Consider the following 22,069-nt stretch of genomic DNA (forward strand, 5'->3'; position numbering starts at 1 on the left):
AATTTTTTTTTTTTTTCTTAAATGAGGTTTTATTAATTGTTTTAATTTCGTTTTTGTTCATCTGTAAATATTTCGGTTGATTTATGAAATAATAATAATAATACGAATGATAAGGATGATAATGATGATAATTTTTTTGTGACGTGGACGATTGTATGCGAATAATTATTATTGTTATTCCGCCGGTTAATCAAATTTTCCGTACGATTCGGCTACGAGGCGGCCATTTTTTTTTTGTTCTGTTTTTAAAAAAAGCGCGCGTTTTAAAAAAAAAAAAAAAACCGTTAATTTGAAAATTTATTTGATCTCGTTTGTTAGTTTGTTTTGTAAGAAGTGGTAGCAGATAATGAGCCACGTTTTCTTTTTTTTTTTTTTTTTGTTTTTCCGTATTTTGTAAAATTTCGATAGAGAGAGAGAGAGAGAGAGAGAGAGAGAGAGAGAGAGGAAGAGGAAGAGGAAGAAAAAGAGAGTGAAAGAAAAAAAGAAAGAGAAAGAATGATTTGTTCTACATTCTTGGAAGAATTTCTTTTTTTCTTTTTTTTTTTTTTTTTTTTAAAAAAATTGCTATTTATCAAATTCTCTTCCGGTTTTTTTCTGTTTCTCCATTATTATTATTATTATTATTATTATTATTATTATTATTATCATCATTTTAAATTTAATTAAAAGAAAAAATAAAAGTAAAACAGAAAACGGGAGGAAAACTAAAAAAAAGGGAGAAAAAAAAAGGAATGAAAAAATTAGTTTCAACCGAAAATTTGTTTTGTTTTTTTAATTCAATTGTTTGTTGTTGATTCTCTTATAATTTTCCAAACGGGGGGTTTATTTTTTATTTGTTTGTTTGTTTGTTCGTTTGTTTGCTTGCTTGTTAGTTTGTTTCTTTATTTAATGTTTTTTTTTTTTTTTTCAAAGGGGGAAAAACAAAACAAAAAAACCGTAATGTGTTCGTTAATTTTTTTTCCCCCCCTTTTTTTTTATAAGCATCATTTTATTATCATTATTTTTTTACAAGTTCAACAGGTGGAGAGTTTGATCGTGGTTTCACATTTGACCCGAACGAGGCAAAAATAATAATAATAATGTCAATTTTTTTTTTTTTTTTAGAACTTTACTGTCCGACAAACAAAGATGGTGACATCGTCATCGGCAACAGTGAATTACCTCGGATGCAAAATGACAATAATCACGCGAATTACAAATCATGTCAGTTGTCATTGATGTCCGGTGACGTCAGCAGAATGATGTTTGACGATTTTGGTATAGATTTAATTGAACTTCAAAATAGGTACGTAATGAATGGACGAACGCGAGCATGCATATCGATAAATCGATAGATCGATCGATCGAACGATGCGTATCGAGTTTTTAATTTGTTTTTGTTTTTTTTTTCCATCCATCTACCTCGACACCGCAGGATATTAGAATTAGAAAAACAATTGAAAAATGATAATTTGGAACTTCCGCCGATATTCAGCGATCTCAAGTCACAGGTTGAAAATTTTCGCAACAAACTCGAAACGACGGAAAGGTATAAGAAAATCGAATTGCAAAAGGAACCATTTTGTCAAAGGTATCAATATAGGAGAACGAGTAGCGAGAGAGGGCGGAAAATTCGAGAAAAATTTTTAAACGTTTGGTAAGTTCAGTCTCTTTTCTTACTCAATAATTTTATAAAGAGAAAAAGTGAAAATTTGTGGAGAGTGAGAGAGTGAAAGTGTGTGAGAGAGAGAGAGTGTGTGAGGGAGAGAATGAGAGAGAAAGAAAGGGAGAAAGAGAGAGTGGGAAGGAGAGAAAGAGAGAAAGAAAAGTTTTGGCAAAAATAACGATTAGAGTTGTTGTTGTTGTGACATTTTTCAACAAGGTAGGAAAAGAAAAAGAAAATGGCGGAAAGAGGAGAAGGAGAAGGGGACGGGGGGGAAATCAATAAAAAAAAATTTGAAATTTTTTTAATGATGGAAAATGGCGGGAAATTTTTTTCCCGGAAATGTAAGCAATTCAAACGTCATAGCCTTTTGAAAAAAAATGTTTAATCGTAACGGATTTCCGTTTTAATGATAAATACAACGATGACGTCATTACATTATATATCGAGAAAAATAAAGCGGGGGGAGGATAGGGGGAGAGAAAAAAAAAAGAAAGAAAAAAAAAAGAAAGAAAAAAAAATCAGGTGATTAATTACGAAAAAGTAAAAGGAAAAAAAAAAAATCCAGTTTTTCTCATTTCTTTTATCTTTCCCGCTTCCGCCCATCTCTCCTCTCCTCCCATTTCTTTACTCTCTAAAACGCTCCCTTTTTTACGAGGGGAGGGGAAGTGAGGGGGGAAAGGGAAAGGGAATTTTTTTTTTTTATATAAAAGAAAATTTTAATCAGTTAAGAAAAATGTGTTAATTTTATTAATAATATTTTTTTTCATTTTCTTTTTAAATATTCCGGTCTGAAAAACACTTTAAATGGAATTTATTTTCATTTAATTCTCTACTCGTTACCGTTTCGCCCCTCACCCCCTCGTCTCCCATTTCATCCCCCTTATTCTCCCACCTCTCACCCCACCCCCCTCGTATTTCGGATCGTGCCTCCTTTTTTTTTTGCAATTTAAACAGAATCAAAATTTGTTTGGTATTTTTTTTTAAAAAAAAAAGGGGTAATAATTAAAATGATAATTAAATTTTTTAATAATAATTTTTCTTGTTGTTGTTGTTGTTGTTGTTGCGGTTGTTGTCGTTGTTTGTAAACAAAAACAAACTCTTCGGTTAGAAACATTTATATGTATGTAAAAAGGAAGATGAGGGAAATTTTTTTACATTTCCTCTCCCTTTCCTTCCGACCCGACCTTTTCTTAACCTTTTTCTTCTTCTTCATCATCATCATCTTTTTCTCTGTTTTTCCACTTCGTTTATCGATTCGGTTATTTATTATTATTATTATTATTATTATTATAAAAGTAATCTTAGCGTTCGAAAACCGTTTTTACGATTTTCCTTTCGTTAATTTTGTTTAATTTGTTTTTTTTCTGTTAAATTTTATGTTTTAATAATATTTTGATTTTGTTTTCGAATTTCTAGAAACGTTTAATTTCATTCGGTAGATTAAGATTTATATTCATTTTATTTTCTATCTCTCTCTCTCTCTCTCTCTCTCTCTGTGTGTGTGGGTGCGTGTGTCTGTTTCTGTCTCTATCTCTCTCTTTCGTGTACGTTTCTTTAATTCTCTTGATATTTCTTTTTCTAATAATTTTTTTAACTTTTTATTACTTTCTTCGAAATCTTTTTTTTTTTTTTTTTTTTTTTTTTTGGGTCGTTCACTTTTTCTTCTACTTGTTTGGCTTTCGATTTTACTTTTTTTTTTTGGGGGGGAGAAGAGGGGAAGGGGATTCGTGCGTTTAAAAAAAAAAATCCTAAAATTTTCCACCTATTTATAATTCGAACGGGAAATTTACTCCCTTCTCTCTCTCTCTTTTTTTTTGCTTGTTTAAGTAATTCATGATGCGATTTTCTTAATTTCTCTCTTCCAGTTTTTTTTTTTTTTTTTTTTACGTAAGAAAAGGGTTTAACTTTTGTCTAAAGGTTCGAGAATAATAATAAAAATAATAAAGATAATAAAAAGGAAAAAAGACAATGCAAAAATTTAAAAAAATTTTTTCTGAAAAGAAAATTTTTTTTTGTTTTTTGCATGAAAAGAAAAAAAAATGGGAAAAGGAGGAGGAGAGGGAGGTGGGATAAAAAGGAAAACCCTCGAGGATTTTTTTGTAGAGAGAGAGAAAAAGAGAAGTAGAGGACTTGAGAAGACAGTTGATGATGTAATTTCTTTCAAACCATTTTCTTCGAACCGATAACAAAAAAAAAAAAAAAATGCTTTTAATAATCAATAGCGATAGAGTCGAAAAAGGAAAAGAGAGAGAAAGGAAAAAGAGATCAAGGGCAAAAGATAAGCGGAAGGGACTGAGAGTGAGAGAGAGAGACAGGAGGTGGTGGGAAAATAATAATAATAATATAAACGTAATATTTATTTCGGGTAACCTTCCAGTTTTGTTTCGATTCGGTCGGAAACCATTATTTAATTTTGATGAAAATTTTTGAATTTCCGCTTCCGGTTCGAATCGATTCATCGACACGACAATCGAATCGATATTTGAAATATTCATTTGTTCAATGGTGAATCGAGAATTTGTCGACTCTTAATAATAATAGTAATAATAATAATAATAATCGTTTAAGTCATCATCGTAATGGTGGCGATCCGTCGATCCATCGATCCATCGATCGATTGATCGATTGTTTTTTAAATAATGTTTGTTCTTTTTTAATTTCAGCGAGAAAGAAATCAGCAAACCGATAATCGAATGGCTCAAACAACCATCGTTCGATTCGATGCAATACGAAGACGAAGAAATTCTTTTGTTTCTCCAGCACATGTTCCTGGAATTGGGTTTGGTAAAAAAATTCGACATACGGTTGCCGACTTTGAGAAATTTCCTATACGAAGTTTATAAAAATTATAACGAAGTACCTTTTCATAATTTTCGCCATTGTTTTTGCGTCGCGCAAATGGTAAGTTTATTTTCTCTCTCTCTCTCTCTCTTTCTATCTCTATTTATCTATCTCTTTCTTTCCTGTCTTTATTCTTTCGCGCGAACGAATGATAACGGGAAAGGTGGGGAGAGGGAGGAACAAAACGAATTTTTTTTTGAAAAAGGCAGACGACACATTATGTTGTGGTTTGTATCGTCGTCGTCGTGGTCGTGGTCGTCGTCGTCGTCGTTAATCTAATTACACGATTATCGTTTAGTAATAAAATTTGATTTTATTAACAAAACAAAACAAAAGGAATTTTCCAGACGCGCGGGAAAAAGTGGGAAAAATTCGTTAAATTTAATTCCGATGAGTCTTTATCATTTTTTTTTTCAATTTTTCCCTCCCTCTTCCCTCTCCTCCTCTCCCATACGCCCACCCTTGATGATTTTTCAACCGGAAAACTGGAAAATTTATTTTATTATTATTATCATCATCATTATTTCCACCGAAGTAATATTAACGGATTCGCATTTAATTTGTTTTTTTTTTTTTTTTTTTTTTTAAGATTAAAAGATTTTTTAAAATCGTTTCGTTTTCACAAAAAAAAAGGAAAAAAAATGGAAAATGTAATTATATTTTTCTAATGCCACGTTTATTAAAAAAATATATACATATACATATATTTATTTATGATGCGGATATTTTTTTTTTTTGATTGATTTGTTTGTTATTTATTAAAAAATAGAAAGAAAGGAAAGGAAAGGAAAAAAATAGGGAAAAAAGGTTTCGAGTCCGGGAAATGATATTTTTTAGAGTTTCCTTTGTTTCCTTTTTCTCGTTGAAAAATTTTTTTTATTGGTTTTATATTTTGCTTTCGGTTTCGTTTTCCCTTTTTTTTTGAAAAATTTTGTTTTTCGCATCTTTTACCAAATTTTTCTTTTTTTTTTCTTTCATATTTTTTTCCTTTTTTTATTTTTTTTCATTTTGCTCCATTTGAAAAATTTTTTCATTTCTTTTTTTTTTTTTTGGGGGGGGGGAGATTTGTATTTAAAAAAAAAAATCGAAAAAGGTTTCTTTTACGCTTTAAATCCTTTGGAGAAAAAAAAAGAAAAAAAGGATACTTTTCAAAACGATAATAATCATCTTTTGTCGTTTGAGTCAACATTTAAGTCTTTTCTTATTATTTTCAATAATAAGTTTTTTGTGTTTTTGAAAATCTTTTTATTCTCTCTCTCTCTCACTCGCTTTCATTCTAACGGTTTGATTCGTTGTTTCACTCTCTCTCTTTCTCTCTGTCAATTTGTGCCTTTCTTTGTTTTTTTGCCTCTCTCTCTCTTCCTCTTTCTCTTTCTTCTCTCTCTCTCTCTTTCTTCCTCTTTCTCTTTCTTCTCTCTCTCTCTCTCTTTTTCCTACTGTTTTACCATCTCTGACTCTCTCTCTTTCTCTCTCTTTTCCTATTTATTTTTTTTTTCTCTGCAATTTTTTTCTTTCATATCGTATTTGATAAAATACCGACACGGAAGGCGACACCATCATCATCAAACTCTAATAATTATTAGACGAAAAAAAAAGAAAAGAAATGATGATGATGATAATAATAATAAATTAATTAATTGAAATAATGACCATCTATTTGTGTGTGTGCGTGTGCGTGTGCGTGCGTGAGGGTATGGGAAGAAAAAAAAAAGGTTACAATTATGGTCGATTGATAATAATTATACAGGTTGCTGTTGTTGTTGTTATTTTAGATAATTAATTTAATTACGATTATTTCATTTTATTGAGAGAGAGAGAGAGAGAGAGAGAGAGAGAAAAGGCGGAAAATGACGACGACGACGACGACATATCGAAGGCGTTAACGTTTCCGGTCGCGTTTTGTAAAAAAAAAAAATTAATTACGAGTTCGATAATCATTATTAATTAACTTATCTTTTTCTCTTTCTTTTTTTCGATATAGATGTACGTCATAATGTGGACCGTGGACATACCGAAAAAAATGGGAGATTTGGACGCATTGATATTGTTGACGTCATCGATTTGCCACGATTTAGATCATCCGGGATATAATAATATATATCAGATAAATGCGAGAACGGAATTGGCTTTGCTTTATAACGATATATCGCCATTGGAAAATCATCATTGTTCCGTCGCGTTTAGAATATTGGAAAATCCGGATTGTAACATATTCGCATCCATGGATAAAGAAACTTTCAAGTGAGTTTTCCAATCAATGACTGATTCGAAATAATCCGAAGACGGGGGGGGGGGAGAATCTTTTGCAATAAATAGAATGTATGGGGAAAGGGAGAAAAATGAAATTTCCCTCGAATCGTATCATCATTATTATTTTTTTTAAAAATATTTTTATAAACGCCGTCGCGTGCATTAATCAGTTTAACATCTTCTTCTCCATTTCTGCGAGAAAATGGAAAATAAATCAAAAGTAGGAATAATAATAATAAGGCGAAGAAAACAGAGAGAGAGAGAGAGAGAGAGAAAAAAGGATTTGCGATTTCCGCACGCGCCATTTTTTTTTATTTTAAAAATAATAATAATTCATTTCACGATTTTTTTTTTTTTTTTCCAACCGCGGAAATTTAAAACTTTAAAAGCTTTAGAGAATCATGTTTTGAAAACGTGTGAGAATGAAAAGTTATGAAAGGGGGTTAAGGGGAAGGAGAAGAGGAGGGTAGGAAAAAGTTTCATGGGATTTTTATTTTATTAACGAAATTTCCCCCCCCCCTTTTTTTTATAGAGAAGTTCGCGAAGGAATAATCAGATGCATACTTGCGACGGACATGGCGAGACACAACGAAATATTGACACAGTTCAAAGACGTCACTTCCGAATTTGATTTTTCAAATAAAGGTCATAAAAATTTACTATCGATGATATTGATTAAAGTGGCGGACATATCGAACGAAGCAAGGCCGATGAAAGTTGCCGAACCGTGGTTGGACAGGTTACTCACGGTAATTGATTGATATTTGATCGACCGCCATTTTCACTTTTCCCGACGGTTGCAATTTTTTATTTTTTTTTGTTTTGTTTTAGGAATTTTTCAAACAGAGCGACGCGGAAAAACAAGAAGGTCTTCCGGTGACTCCATTCATGGACAGAGACAAAGTCACGAAACCCTCGTCCCAGTGCAGTTTTATCGGTTTCGTTTTGCTTCCCCTTTTCGAAGCATTGGGAGATTTGTTTCCCGTACTCCAGGTAAGTCGTTGACATCGAGTACGTGATTATTATACCCGCGCGAAAGGTAAACTTATGATTAACGAATGTAATGATTTGATTACGTGACAGGATTTAATAATAGCGCCTGCCAAAAACGCTCTGGAGTATTATAAAAGATTGAACGAAGCTGCCAAAGATGAAAGGATACGTAGAAAATCCGTCGTGGATGCGACGAATGCGGAAAACGGGGAAGAAGTTGACAATCCGGGAATGGTCAAATCGGGGAGTGCTCACAGCGTGAGAAGCAGACGAAGTTTTTGCAATTCTTGCACTCAGGTCTCAGATGACGTTTCCATCGATTATTTTTCTTTTCCCCCCCTTTCCCTTTACGTTTTTAATTTTTTTTTTTTAAAGATCCGACAGAAAAGTAGATCTTCCGAAGAGTTTGAAATCGATTCGGGTCCGCCATTATCTCCGGAAGGAATTTTGGAATTTTTAGAAGATTTAGAAAACGTCGACGAAGAGGAAGAATTCGATGAAGATTTCGAAGATGAGCCCGTGACGGAAGTTGAAGTTTCGGAGAAAACGTTGAAATTTAAAATTTCAACCGAGGGAACGTCTACGAATTTCGTACCGAGAAAAAGTTTTTCGGGTATGTCGTCACGACGCAAAAATTTTCTTTTCTCTTGTGCCCGTCCCCCCCCTCACAAAAAAAAAAAAAAAAAAAAAAAAACTTAAAAGAAAATGTTATGTACTTTAGCAGGTAGCCGAAAAGGGAGCAAAGAAAGGAATCAGTATTCGGAAAACGAACCGGATTGGTCGAAAATGATAAGAGGAGAAGATGGTAAATTCCTTAAGAGAAGCATCACGTCGGACACTATGAGTTCGGGTAAGGGAAGTTCGGACTCTGACAAATTGTCGGGTGATAAAACTAGTCGAAAAGGTAGTAGCGGAGATTCGGAAAAGGGAGACGATGTATATAATAAATTATCGAGGGGAACGCCGAAAGCGAATAATTTTCACAATAATAAAAACAAATACGAGTACAGGAGGAAATCGTTGGCCGTCGTCGAAAAGCCGCGACTTAGCGAACATTGGCAACATTCGAGAAGGAGCAGCGTGTCGAACGCAATGGAAAAAAACAACAAAAGGGAAAACGTTGTCGTCGCTCCGCCCCAGAAACCTCCTCCGTTGACCGTGACGTCAATCGAAATAGTTAAAGTAGTACAAGATGAAAAAAAGAATAAATTGAAAGACGATGAATCGATATTATCGAACGCGTTGAACGAAACGCGAACGGGAGATAACCGTTACTCGCGAGAATTCGAAACGTCCTGTTGGGGTTTGCAAAATTTAAAAAAAGACACGACGACGTTCAATCATCAAAATCAAACGGTCGTCATAAACAGCATATTGAAGAATTCGTTGCAATCGAGCGTATCGTCCAAATCCGAAGATAATTTAGTCATAACGACGTCGAAAAAAAAAACGACCGGAAATTCATTGGCGAACAATTTGAACGCGTCCAAAACGGAAGAAAGCATTGAAAAACAATTTTCCGGAAAAGGTGGAGGTGGAGGAGGCGGCGGAGGTGGAGGCGGAGATAAAAAAAGAAAACTCGGGAGCAACGGTCATTTGTTTTTTTTAAACCGGTTGAAACACATTAAAGATAAAATAACTTCCGGTCGCGAGAGTGACGGAGGAAACGCGGAGAACAACGGGTCAAACGTCGGTAACAAAACTTCCGGTTTACAAACGAGTTGTGAAAATCAATTTTGTTTAAAAGAGTGCGCCGATGACGGAACGGCGGAAACCGTTGAAAAATCTAGAACTCTCGGCAAGGGTAAAAAACAACTTCTACAGAACAGAACGTCCGGAAGAATGAGAAAAGGTTGGAAAGTACTCATTGGTAGTAAATCCGACGGTACTTCGTCCTCTTCGTTGGACGTTCCCTCGTCGCCGGGAAGTCCGAGTCCGGTTCATTCGGAAAAAACGAGAAGGAAATCGTCCGCGGAAGAATTGAAATCGACGAGGTATAAATTTTTTGACGCGACACCGGTGAGCGGGGAAAAAAAAAAACCGTCCTCTACCGCCACGACCACCACTACGGCCACGACTACCACCATGACGTGGATGTCGAGTCCGAAAAAATCAAGTTTCCTCGGTAAGATCGGTAAAAGCGAAGATGATTCGAGTTACGGTCGTCATCATCATCATCATCATCACCATCATCACAACATATTAAACAGTTTGACATCGAGTTTTCGGTTGAAGAAAAGCGGCGGAACCGGAAATAAAAACGATGAAGACAACAATGGCGCCGCCGGTTCTTCCAGTTTCGCAAGAGAAGGCTCTAAACCAAATTAGCGTTATTTTTAAATGTTTTTAGGTTAGCTAGATTTCTTACATGTGATATTTTTATATTATCATCATCATCATCATCATTAGCGTTTTGTTCGGGGTTTCCCCTCCCCTCCCCTCTTCCCTCTTTCTACGTACTTTTGATTTTACGTTTCGAATTTATTAATTTTTAAAAGGTAACGGCGGGTCCGAACATTTCATTTCTAAAATTTTATCACTGTTGTTATCATTATCATCATCATCATCATCATCATTATTATTATTACTGCCATTAACCTTTGTGACGCTACAATTAACGCTTGCAATTATACAGAAATCAAAAAGACGAATAAGGGAAAGAAACGGTTCGGTTAATGTCGTCACCTACTCTATGATTATCCACGTAAAAGTAATTAATTAAAGAGTCATAGAGTAAATAAATTTTTTACGTGAGAAATTTTCCTATTTTTTTGATATCTTTAAATAATATCATTTGCATGTATTTTTTGCCGTCGGAGAAAACGGAAATAATAATAATAATAATAATAATAATAATAATAAATGATTTTATGCCTGATGTTTTTCTATATGTATATTACGTTAATTATTTTTATTATCATCACTGTTATCATTATTATTATTATTATTATTATTATTATTAATATTTTTAAATTTTTTTTCGCGCAATGAAGAAATCGTAAAATTTGTTATTATTATTATCATCATCATCGTTTTGTTTTTTTTTATTGGTAGGATAGGAGGAAACGAGGTGGATTCGGTGGGAACGACGATGTCGGGTATTACGCTTAATTTATTATTATTATTATTGTTGTTATTAATATCATTATTATTATTGTATTTTTTTTTTAAATTTATATTAAAGTTAGTTACCGTTATCAAACGTTAAAATTTTTAAAAATTTCGTTTGTGACACGACGTTTTTTTTTTTTTATTTTGAATCGCATCGTCTGCTTTTACTAACAAAAATGTAATTTTTTAATTCCCGCGTAAACAAAAAAAAAAAAAAAAAAACATCGGATGAAAACTATCGGAAAATTTTTATAAACAAATGAAATGATAATAATAATAATGATGATGATGATGATGATGGTGATGATGTTTATGACGTATGAAACTAATTTATATATATTGATTATTAATTTAAAAAAAAAAAACAAAAAAAATCTTGCCGAAAAGTGGATTTTGATTATTTTATATATTTACATTAATATTTTTTGCCATTTAATATTTGTGATTAATAAATAACCGGAAATTAATAATAATAATAATTATTATTATTAATAATTTATTAATTTATTATTATTACGATGTGACGTAAGAAAAAAAAAAAAGCGTAAATTTTTGCCATTTGACGAGGTTGAAATTTTTTCTATCTCTTCCTCTCTCTCTCTCTCTTTCTTTTTCATTTTCGTGCCACGTTGCCACGTTTTTTTTTTTTTTTTTAAACTAAAAATGTCATAGAGTAATTAAAAAATAATAATAAAAATTTAATTTTTTTTTCTTTCTCTCTATGATTGATGATTGTTCGACTGTTGTGTATGACGTAAGCATTCATCCACTGACCGTTTATATGTGTGTGTGTGTGTGTGTGGGACGAAAAGAGAAAAAAAAACGAACGAATAACTTCCGGTTAGGATAAAAATAACCGTAACCGGAAATAGCATTTAAAAAAAAAAAAATTTTTTTCTTTTTCTTTTTTGTTTTTGTCGTAATTAAAACAATACGAAATTTGAAAAATAATTTCGAAACAAGAGTGATGATGATGATGATAATAATAATAATAATAATAATAATAATAATAATTATTATTATTATTATTATTATTATATGAAAGATATAATTGCACACTTAAAAACTTTTCAATTAAAACTTTCATTTAAGCTTTTCTTTCTTTTTTTCTTATTTTTAATTGTTTAATCGTCGTCGTTATTAAATCTTTTTCATAACTTTTCTCTTTCTCTCTCTCCCCTCCTCCCTTACTCTCTCTTTTTTTAATATTTATTTTTAAAGAAATTTTTTGGAGAGTCGTTTATCATAACAATTATTATTATTATTATTATTATTGTTATTTTCAAAAGCCATAATGAAAAATAAAAACTTTTTTATTTATAAATAAATAAATAAAAATCTGGGCGAATGCTACGAATATGTATTATCATTATTATCAATATCATTATTATTACTATTATTATTATTATTATTCACCGGGCCAAAAAAAAAACGTGAACAAAATTTTTTATAATAATTTACAAAAAAAAAAAAAAAAGTTAGTGAACGATTAATTCAAACCGACCATGAATTATTTATAAATTTTATTATTATTATTATTATTATTATTGTACTTTAATGAAACATAATCGCTTTAATAATCATTATTATTATTATTATTATTATTATTATTACGTGCGCGTTCAATTTTTTTTATATTAAATTATAAAAAAAGCCATAAAGTTGAGTGCCAAAAAAAAAAATTTCCTTTTTTTTTTCTATAAAATATTTATTTTCATCATCATCATCATCATTATTATTATTATTATTATTATTATTATTATTATCGTCGTTTTTGCTATTAATTAAATAGAATTTCAATTAAATAGTGATACACATATATATATATAAAGAGTTTGATGATTTTTTTCAAAAACTTTCTCAGGTTGACACAAATTCTTTTATTTTATCAAAAAAGGAACAAACGAACGAACAAACAAACGAACAAACAAACAAAACGACACACATTTATGGGGGAAAAAAACCACACAAAATGGCGGCACATTTATATTTAATTATATATATTAAAATTATATCATTGTAATTTGTGTATATATATGCATATAAATAAATTTTTCTTTTTTTTTTGTTTTAATTTCTAAGTCAAATCACAATTGAAAATAATTGTAATAATAATAATAATAATAATGATAATAATGATAAAAGCTTATTAATTTGTTGTCGTTGTCACAAAATAAATATAAATATTATGTTATATTATATTAAATATATATATATATATTATATAAGAGAATGTATATTATTGAATATAGTTTTTTCTTTCTTTTTTTTTTCTTTTTTTTTTTGTTAATTATTAATTAATTTTATCGATGGTGAGTGCGTGCGCGTGTGCGTATCGAGAATTGAATTATATTAAATTTATTATCAACCATTAAAAACCGTTAAAAAATAAAACATTTATTATTTATTATATAAATAGTTAAATTGTTTTGTTTACATTACCGTTATAAATAATAATTTATTGTTTTACTCTATGGAATCGAAAATTGTATTAATTATTATAAACTTATATTAATTAAACGTACGTACGTAATTAAATTGTTTCGTGCAATTATTATTATCATTATTATTATTATTATTATTATTACGTAATAAAATATAACGATGAATAATATTAAGTTTGAAAAAGGAAAAGTTTGTGTTTAAATTTGATGAAAATTTTTTTGTTTTTTTTTGAAATTAACGGTTATTATGTTTAACGTTTGATGACGTAGTAAAAAGGCAACATGTCGAACGATGAGTAATAAATAAATAAATAAATTTAATTAATTGCTAACGCACTCGAGTTTTTTTTTTCGTTACGATTTCCTCCTATACGGTCGTATCGTATTTACATAATTACATATATGTAAATAATTTCGTGTAATTTTACAAAAACAAAAATAATTAATAATAATAATAAATTAATTAATTAAAATAAATATTTATTTTATTTAATTTTATCGAATCCGTAAAAAAAATTTTAAATTTACCGCGCGCTTCCATCGTTCGACGTAACGGTTTTTCTTCGTAGCATACGTACTCATGCGCAGTGACGTAATAATAACGAAAGCGGTTGCCATTTATATAATTTTTGCAAAGTTTTTAATTAATTATTCATTGTTTAAATAAATAAATATTAATTTTTTCGTTCGTTCACAAACGCGATACATTTTATTTTATTGTCGTTAATTAATATTTTGTTTCGTTGTAAAAAAAAAAGAAATTTTGTTTTCACACGCGTTGAATTTCCAATACACATGGGAATAAAATTAAAGATGGCGTCGTATTTGTTTCAGATACTCATTCGCATACAGGTAATTGATGTTTATTTTTAAAAAAATAACTTTTGATTCGTTTTTATTCATTTATTTATCGATTTAATAATTAAATTTAGTGAAATTAATGTTTTTTCATCGTTCAAATGCAATTTTTCAACTTGAAAACATAACAAAATCTCCTAATTCTATCAGTTTGTATATATGTTGTCATGATCTGATTCCATTATCGGTTCTCCACGTTAATTGACCTCCACGTTAGTGATACTACTCTAAATTATAACAATAATTGAATACATTTTTGGGGGAAGAAGAATTATATTTGTAAGTAAGCAAAATAAAAATAAAACTTTTAACATTATTTTACATAAACTGTACAGGTTAACTACTTAATTTCATGAACATTGCACTACACAATCACTAATTTAGATGTTAGACACAAACCAAAAAATGTTAAACTTGAACACAAAGATGATCAGAAGAAAACAGATGAACAAAATACAAATTAGCTAAAATATCAAGTCACCTTTTTTTATAAGCTCAGTTTTCTGTTACTGTTTTGTTACTGAATGCACAACCAACTAAATTAAAAAAAAAGACTGATGCTGTTAGTAAATAAAACAAATGAAAGAGTTTCTAGAACCTTCTACAAAGTATCTCTGTGTCCAAGAGTTTGTATCTGTGGTTTCATTGTTACACTTTTGTTTACAAAAATATGAACATTTAATGTGGGATCATGACAATGTATATAACAGATCACTATCCCCTCTTTTTTCATGATTTCTTTATTATAATAACATTATTCTGATTGGTTTTGCTTTAAATTAGTTTATTGTAAATGTTAAAATGTTACAACAACACACACAACCACAAAATCATGCAGCAACAACAACAACAACAAACTTTGTATTTTGCCACAACATTTTCATTCAACAGAACTATTATTATTATTTTCACATTTATAAACATAATCTAATCATTCATGGATTGATAATGAATTATAAGAAACAGTATACAGTATTGTTTTTTATTGTTTTGTATAAAAAAATATTATTAAATAAATTTATGATGATGATAGTTTGTTTTGAACATTAGTATAAATGATATGGTTTACCTTTTATTATTATTATTATTGTTTTTAAAATTGCAACAAAAACAAATAATTTTTTCTTTTAACCAGAAAAGGGTTGTAATATTTTTTTTTTTAAATTTTATTTATTTGTTTTTCTTCTTAACCATAATTAGAATAAATAAGATGCAAATGGGAAAAAAAGAAAAAAATTTTTTTTTTCTTTTTTTTTTTCTGGTTTAGAAATTTCTATAAATTGCTGATTATGAGCATCGTCAGCAGGTTGAAATTACTAAAAAAAGGAATATATAATTAAACATAATAAGTAAAAAAAAAAGAAAAAAAAATTTTTTTTTTCTTTTTTTAAACTTGGAAAGGTTTAAAAATAATAATTTTTAATTATTATTATTATCATCATCATTTTTTTCCCTTAATTACCACTTAAGGCCAAATTTTTTTTCTTCCCTTTTTTTTTGCCTTTTTTTAAGCAAAAAAAAAAAAGAAAAAAAAACCAAAAGCCATAGGTTTATTATTAAATATAACAAACAGATGCTTCCGTTTCCTTTTTCTCTTCTTTTCTCTCTCTCTCTCTCTTTTCATTAAATATGTTTTTCAATAGCTAAATAAAAAAATTTTTTTTTTTGCTGAAGGTTAGTGAAAAAAACTAACAAAAAAATGAAAACTATAAATAAAATATTTTTGAAAAAAAAAATTTTTCTCTGTTTTATAACATTTTTTCTTTTTTTCTTTTTCTTCATTGGGTGTTAAAAAAATTTGGCAGTTTTTCTTTTTAATAATTTTTACGATGGGAAAATGAAGAAAAATTAGAAACGACAGCGTTTAATGGTTAAATAATAAAAATGAAAAAAAAAAAAATTTTTAAGATTTTAAGAAATCACGGTTTGTTGTTGTTATTATAATTTTTTATTGGTTTTAATAATATCAAATGTCTTATCACTCACCCCCTCTCTCTCTCTCTCTCTCTTTCTCCCTTACTCTCCTTGTCACTCGATATTCCATTTCATTCTAAAGGTTTCTTTCATTGTCTCAAGTACCCTCTTCCTCTCTGAGTCTCTTATTTGGTCTTTTTGTTTCTCTTTTTCTCTCTCATTTGGTCTGTATATTTCCCTCCCTCTCTCTCTCTAATTTGGCCTGTCTGTCTCTCTCTCTCTTTTTCTGTCTCTGATATGATTTATTTTTCTATCTCTTATTTGCTATTCCTTTTTATTCTATTGGTTTCCTTTATTGTTTCAATTTCTCTCTCTCTCTGTCTGTATTTTAAGGTCTTCCTCTCTGTCTCTCTCTTATTTAGTTTGTTTGTCTCTCTCTAATTTGGTTTGTCTATGTCTCTCTCTCTCACTCTCTTCATTTTCTCTTTCTGTAATTTTCTTTCTTTCTCTTATTTGGCCTGTCTTTCTCTCTATTTTTCTTTTACTCACCCTCTCTCTCACTCTATCTGTTTTTATTTTACTCTCTCTCTCTGTTTTTCTTTTGCTGTCTTTCTCTCTCTGATATGATATTTTTCTCTTTCTTTCTCCTTCTGTCTCTATCCCACTCACTATTCCTTTTCATTCTATCGGTTTCTTTTATTGTCTCAAGCTCTTTCTCTCTTTTTCAGTTATTATTCTTTCATTTCATCTCTTTTTCGACCGATCCTTCTTCATTTGTTACAATTCAATTTTTTTTTCCATTGTGTTGTGTTGTTCATACTTGTATTATTATTATTAATTATTTCCTTATATGTAAAAAAAACCTTTTGTTTTTTTTTAAAACATCTCATCAACTTTAAAAGGTATCGAAACACATGTTTTTCATCTCATTATTATTATTATCATTACCTAAATTTTTCCATTTCAGAATCAGAAGAGAAAGAAAAATTTTTTTATATTTACCATAATGAAAAACAGGAGGAAACAAAACGATGTGATGATCAAAGGATAAAAACAAAAAGGAATTTAAAGGTAAGTAAAAAAAAAATTCAAAGGAATTTTCTCTCTCTCTCTCTCTCTAAAATCCCGTTACGAATAAAAAACGTGTTAAAAAAAAAAAAAGTTAAAACGATCGAAATCATATCGATAATAACGATATTATTATTATTATCATCATCATTGTTTTTTTCTTTAATATTTAGCTTATTAAGCAAAAAAACGCTTAAATAAATTAATAATCACGTGACTGTAAAAAATAATTTTATGTAATTCGTAATGCATTTTTTTTTTTTTACGCGTTTAACACTCTCATATTTAATTCTATAATAACGATCCGCCATTTTTATTTTACTTTTTTTTACATAATGATAATAACGAGGGAAACTTAACGAAATTATCATCATTATTATCGTCATCATCATTATTTTCTAAATTAATTTTTTGCACGCGATTCGTTACATTATGAAATTTGTAACATTTAAAAAAAAAAAAAAAAAAAAATTATTTTAAATTGAAATTTATATAAACGTTAGGATTATCATCATCATAATAATAAATAATAGTCGAAGAGGGGTTTGTAAAAAAAAAAAAAAAAACAAATTTCAAAATGGCGTCGTCGACCGTTAAAAAAAAAAAAAAAATTTAATATTTTCAAGGTTTTCTTTTTTTTTTTTTTCTCAATTCCAAATATAAAAAATTCGTCGTCGTCGTCGTCGTTACACGAATCGGTTTTTATAAATCATAACCGATATTAAAACAATCAATCAAACAAACAAACAAACAATAAATTAAATAATCGAAAAAGTGACTGGATTTTATTATTATTATTATTATTAGTATAACGGCCGCTTTTTGATTTTGTTTTTTTTTTTTTTTTTCTCGATCGTTTCCGTTCAACACACGCAAATATAAATTATCATTATTTATTTAATCGAATCACCGGAAACTAAAATTAAACACGTTTCGATCAAACATCGTGCCGTATATATATAAAAAAAAAAATTTTTTTATTTTTAAATCTCACTCGTTATTAAAAACAGAAAAGAAAATCCGCCATTTTCCTCCCTCCCCACTACTTACTCTCTGTCTCTCTCTCTCTCACTTATTATTTTCCAACGTTTTTCTTCTTGTACGTTCGTAAAAAGTCGTAAATAAAAAATTAAAAAAAAAAAGAAATTTTATTATTATTATTATTAGTATTATTATTATTATTCGCTTTGCAAAAAAAAAAAGACTACGTCATAAAACAAAACAATAATAATAATAATAATAATGATGATGAAAAAATAAATAAACAAAGTCGAAGGTCAACACAATTTCTTGTTACGTTACGTTATTTAAAAAAAACGCGCGGCCTACTTAATTCAAAAAAAAAAAAAAAAATTCGTTCGCGAATATTCAAAAGTTGGCAACAATGATTGAGAATATTTAGGCATGTTTTTTTTTTTTTTTTTGCATTGAATGATGATGATGATGATGATATTGTTGTTAACTTCAGCAAATATTATTCGTTCCTTGCTATTCGTTCGTTCGTTTGTGTGTGTGAGTGTGTGTGTTTGTCGCGTTATCACACATTATCAGTTCGTATCGTTATTCGTATTTTTTTTTTTTCTTTTTCGAGATTATATTTATAATAATAATAATAATAAAATCGATTTAATTGTTTTTTTTTAAACGATCGGGATGAGGGGGAGTGGGGAGTGGGAAGAGAAAGAGAGAGAAAGAAAAAAAAATTTTAGTTTTAAGTGATGTAAAGGAAAATTAACGTGGATTTAACAGTTTTTTTTTTTTTTTTTTTTTGTTTGGTTTTTCCGGAAATAATGTAAAATTATTATCATTATCATTATTATTATTATTATTATTAAATAAAAAGTGATATAGAAATAATAATAAAAAAAAATTACGTATTCTTTTAATTAAAAGAAAGAAAGAAAGAAAAAAAAAAAAAATTTAAATAAAAACAAACAAAAAAAAAAAAATGTACGATGATGATGATGATGATGATGATGACACGTTTTTTTTTTTTTTTTTAGTTTCGTGTGTTATTTAAATAATTATTTATGATAATAATTTGTCTGGTTGTTGTTGTTGCCGTCATTGTCGTTGTTGTTGTTGTTGTTGTTGGAAGAAAGAAGTAAAGCAAAAAAAAAAAACACAAAAGTTAAATTCTCGTACGTTAAAAAAATATTAATTTACTGTTTTTTTTTTTTTTTTACGTCTGTTTTTATAATTATTTCATCGACAACAACAAGCAACAAAAAGGAACAAACAACAACAACAACAACAACAACAACAACAACAACAACTGTGCATTTGAATTTATCACGTATATTTTAGAAAAAACGTTTTATTTTTCGATTCGATTTTGTTTTGTTTTTGTTCGAGTTTTTCATTTTTCGCATCGTTTTGTGTTGTTTTGTGTTGTGTTGTGCCGCCGTTATGGTTTACACTCCGAAAAATAACGATCATCCTAAAAAGGAAAAAAAAAAGAAAAAACAAAAAAGAAAATCATCGACGGATGAAACGACGATGACGATGACGTCGACAACCGCGACGACAACAACCACGACAACAGATCAAGAACAATCGACGCAAACGATTCCACCGTCGGAAAATTTATTGATGAAAAAAAATCTTATTTTACAAAAATCTAAAACTCTCATGGATTTTCGTAGGAAATCGAAAACGATCGATAAATCATCATCGATTCCGGATTCATCCGTGTTTCGTTTGGAATGGAATCAATTATCGTTTCGTAAGAAAATCAATAGGTTCATACAAAATTCGCCATTGTTGACGAGAGGAAATTATTTGAAAAATACTCAGAGTTTAAAAAGTAATTTAAATTTTTTATCGGATTCTTTGGAAAGTTTAAAAATAGACGAAAATAAAATATTGAACACTCCGACGAATCCGATTCCGTTCGATTTATCGAAACCCTCGTTTTCCATGTTCGAGAATCAAAAAGTTAAAATGTTGAAAAAATTCAAATCGAAAAGTTGCAACGATTTTAACTTGAATGAAAAAAAATATTCAATGATGATGATGACGATGATGATGATGACGTCATCGAAGGGGGTGACGACCGAGACGATTCCGTTAGGATATGTTGGAAATGTATGGAAGCGGAAGAAGTCGGAGAAGAAAAAACAATCAATAAAAAATCATCATCATTATTATTATTATCAGGATTGAAAAAAGGTGGTAGCTTATGGAATTTATCCCCTTTATCACTGGATAAGATAACGGGTAAAAAAATTATTAAAAGATCGGAAAGTCTTCAATTATCCTCGTCGACGTCGTCGTCGTCTGGATTCTGGTCTAAAATTCCAGTGAGTATTTATATGAAATTTTTTTTTTAATGCTCCCTCCCCTCCCTCCCTCCCCTCCTCCCTCGACAAACATCGCGTTTAGATGACGCTTATGCAATTTAATATCACCGATTATGTTGTTGATGATGATGATGATGGCGTTGAAATGAATTTTTTTAAATTTATTATCACGTGATCATATTATCAAGCATGTAAATTTTAAATACGAGAAAAAAAATCGGAAAATTGTTTTTTCCGTAGGGTAGGGATAGGAAAAATTGTTGTTGTTGTTGTTGTTGTTATTGTTGCTTGGGAGAAAGTTTGTTAACGACAGAAACTTTTTTTTTTAACCGTAATCAATCACCGATGGAAAATAATTTTTTGAATAATGACGCATTTTTAAAAACAAAAACCCGTTCGTTTTTTTTCGACAACAACAACAACAACGACAAATGATAACATTAATCGGGTAGTATCGATTGTTAGTTAATCGAAGAAACCATTTTTTTTTTTGTTTAATCTTACCTCGAAACGCGGGTAATTTATTTTTTGTTGTTGTTAGAAAATAAGAATTTATAGTTTTTCTTCTCCTAATACAAATGACTTTAAATTTTACCGTTTATATTTTTATTATTATTATTACTTTCGAAAATAAGGTTTTGTGTATTTTTTGGAGTTTTTAATCACTCATTCTAGGTTTCTACCTGATTCCACAGGAATGAATGCTTGGATTTCGTTGGTCCTGCTGTCTTTCGAAGAATGTGAGCTGTCCCACATAGTGCGATTTCCCGGATGGTTTCTTCCTTTAGGTTCTTCAAAATCTTCTTTGAATTTTCTTTTATTGAATGTGGCATGGCTCCCAGTGCTCCTACGGGAACCGGAATAGTTTCTGTTTTCGTTCCCCTCACATTCTGGCTATTTCAGCCTTTTGCCCTCTTCTTTGGCTGTCTGGTGTGTTTTTCCGCCGGTATGGATACTTCCATTAGCTTACACCACCTTTCAGCATTATGTCCCAGGATGATATCCGGTTTGTTGGCTGACACAGTTCTGGATTTGTTGATCGTACAGAACCGTGCATGAACCCACTGTCGTAACCGGGGTGGTATATGGTTGTACCACTCCTTGGGTAATCCATCCATTCCACATTCGCGACAGATACTCCAGTGAAGATATTGACGAATTTTATTGTGCCTTTCTAAGTATTCATGTTTTGCCAATATCGAACAACCGGAAATAAAATGATCGATTGTTTCCAATTGGCAAATTCGGCCCACAACATTTTGACAAACCTTAAGAATTACCTTCTTCTTCTTCTTATTATTATTATTAATATCATTTGACCTAGATTTTTATTTTTATTTTTTTTATTTTTATTTTTTATTCACTCTTTCAAATCGTGATTCATTTAAATCGATTAAAATTAATTAATAAAAATCGATTAAAATTAATCGAATTAATTTTTGATTGTGTGCGTTTTTCGGAACATTTGCCAAAAAAATGAAAATAAAAAAATTATAACGTAGTAGTTAAAAAAAAAGTTTAACGTTTGAATAATTAGTTTTCTATGTTTTGAGGTTTCGAAACAAAAGGTTTTTTTTAATTCCTTTTAAAAACCTTTTGCTTGATTAATGTTTCTAAAAATTTCGCGGTTTTTTTTTTTTTTT

At 29.5% G+C, this 22,069-nt stretch overlaps 2 protein-coding genes across 2 annotated transcripts; both read left to right on the forward strand.

Moving 5' to 3' along the window:
• Positions 1-1,217: 1,217 nt before the first annotated feature.
• Positions 1,218-10,057, forward strand: Phum_PHUM155210 (calcium/calmodulin-dependent 3',5'-cyclic nucleotide phosphodiesterase, putative; the record flags this gene model as incomplete). The annotated part of the gene is made up of 9 exons (XM_002424785.1): positions 1,218-1,285; positions 1,415-1,636; positions 4,309-4,546; positions 6,468-6,727; positions 7,269-7,485; positions 7,568-7,729; positions 7,820-8,026; positions 8,114-8,342; positions 8,454-10,057. The coding sequence occupies 9 exons, from the start codon at positions 1,218-1,220 to the stop codon at positions 10,055-10,057; spliced, it is 3,207 nt and encodes a 1,068-aa protein (XP_002424830.1).
• A 9,476-nt stretch (positions 10,058-19,533) lies between these two features.
• Phum_PHUM155220 (uncharacterized protein) lies at positions 19,534-20,456 on the forward strand (the record flags this gene model as incomplete). Its single annotated transcript, XM_002424786.1, has 2 exons — positions 19,534-20,092; positions 20,170-20,456. The coding sequence occupies 2 exons, from the start codon at positions 19,534-19,536 to the stop codon at positions 20,454-20,456; spliced, it is 846 nt and encodes a 281-aa protein (XP_002424831.1).
• Positions 20,457-22,069: the final 1,613 nt, after the last annotated feature.

The sequence above is a fragment of the Pediculus humanus genome, genomic scaffold, assembly GCF_000006295.1.
Source record: "Pediculus humanus corporis 1103172107500 genomic scaffold, whole genome shotgun sequence".
Classification (NCBI taxonomy): domain Eukaryota; kingdom Metazoa; phylum Arthropoda; class Insecta; order Psocodea; family Pediculidae; genus Pediculus; species Pediculus humanus.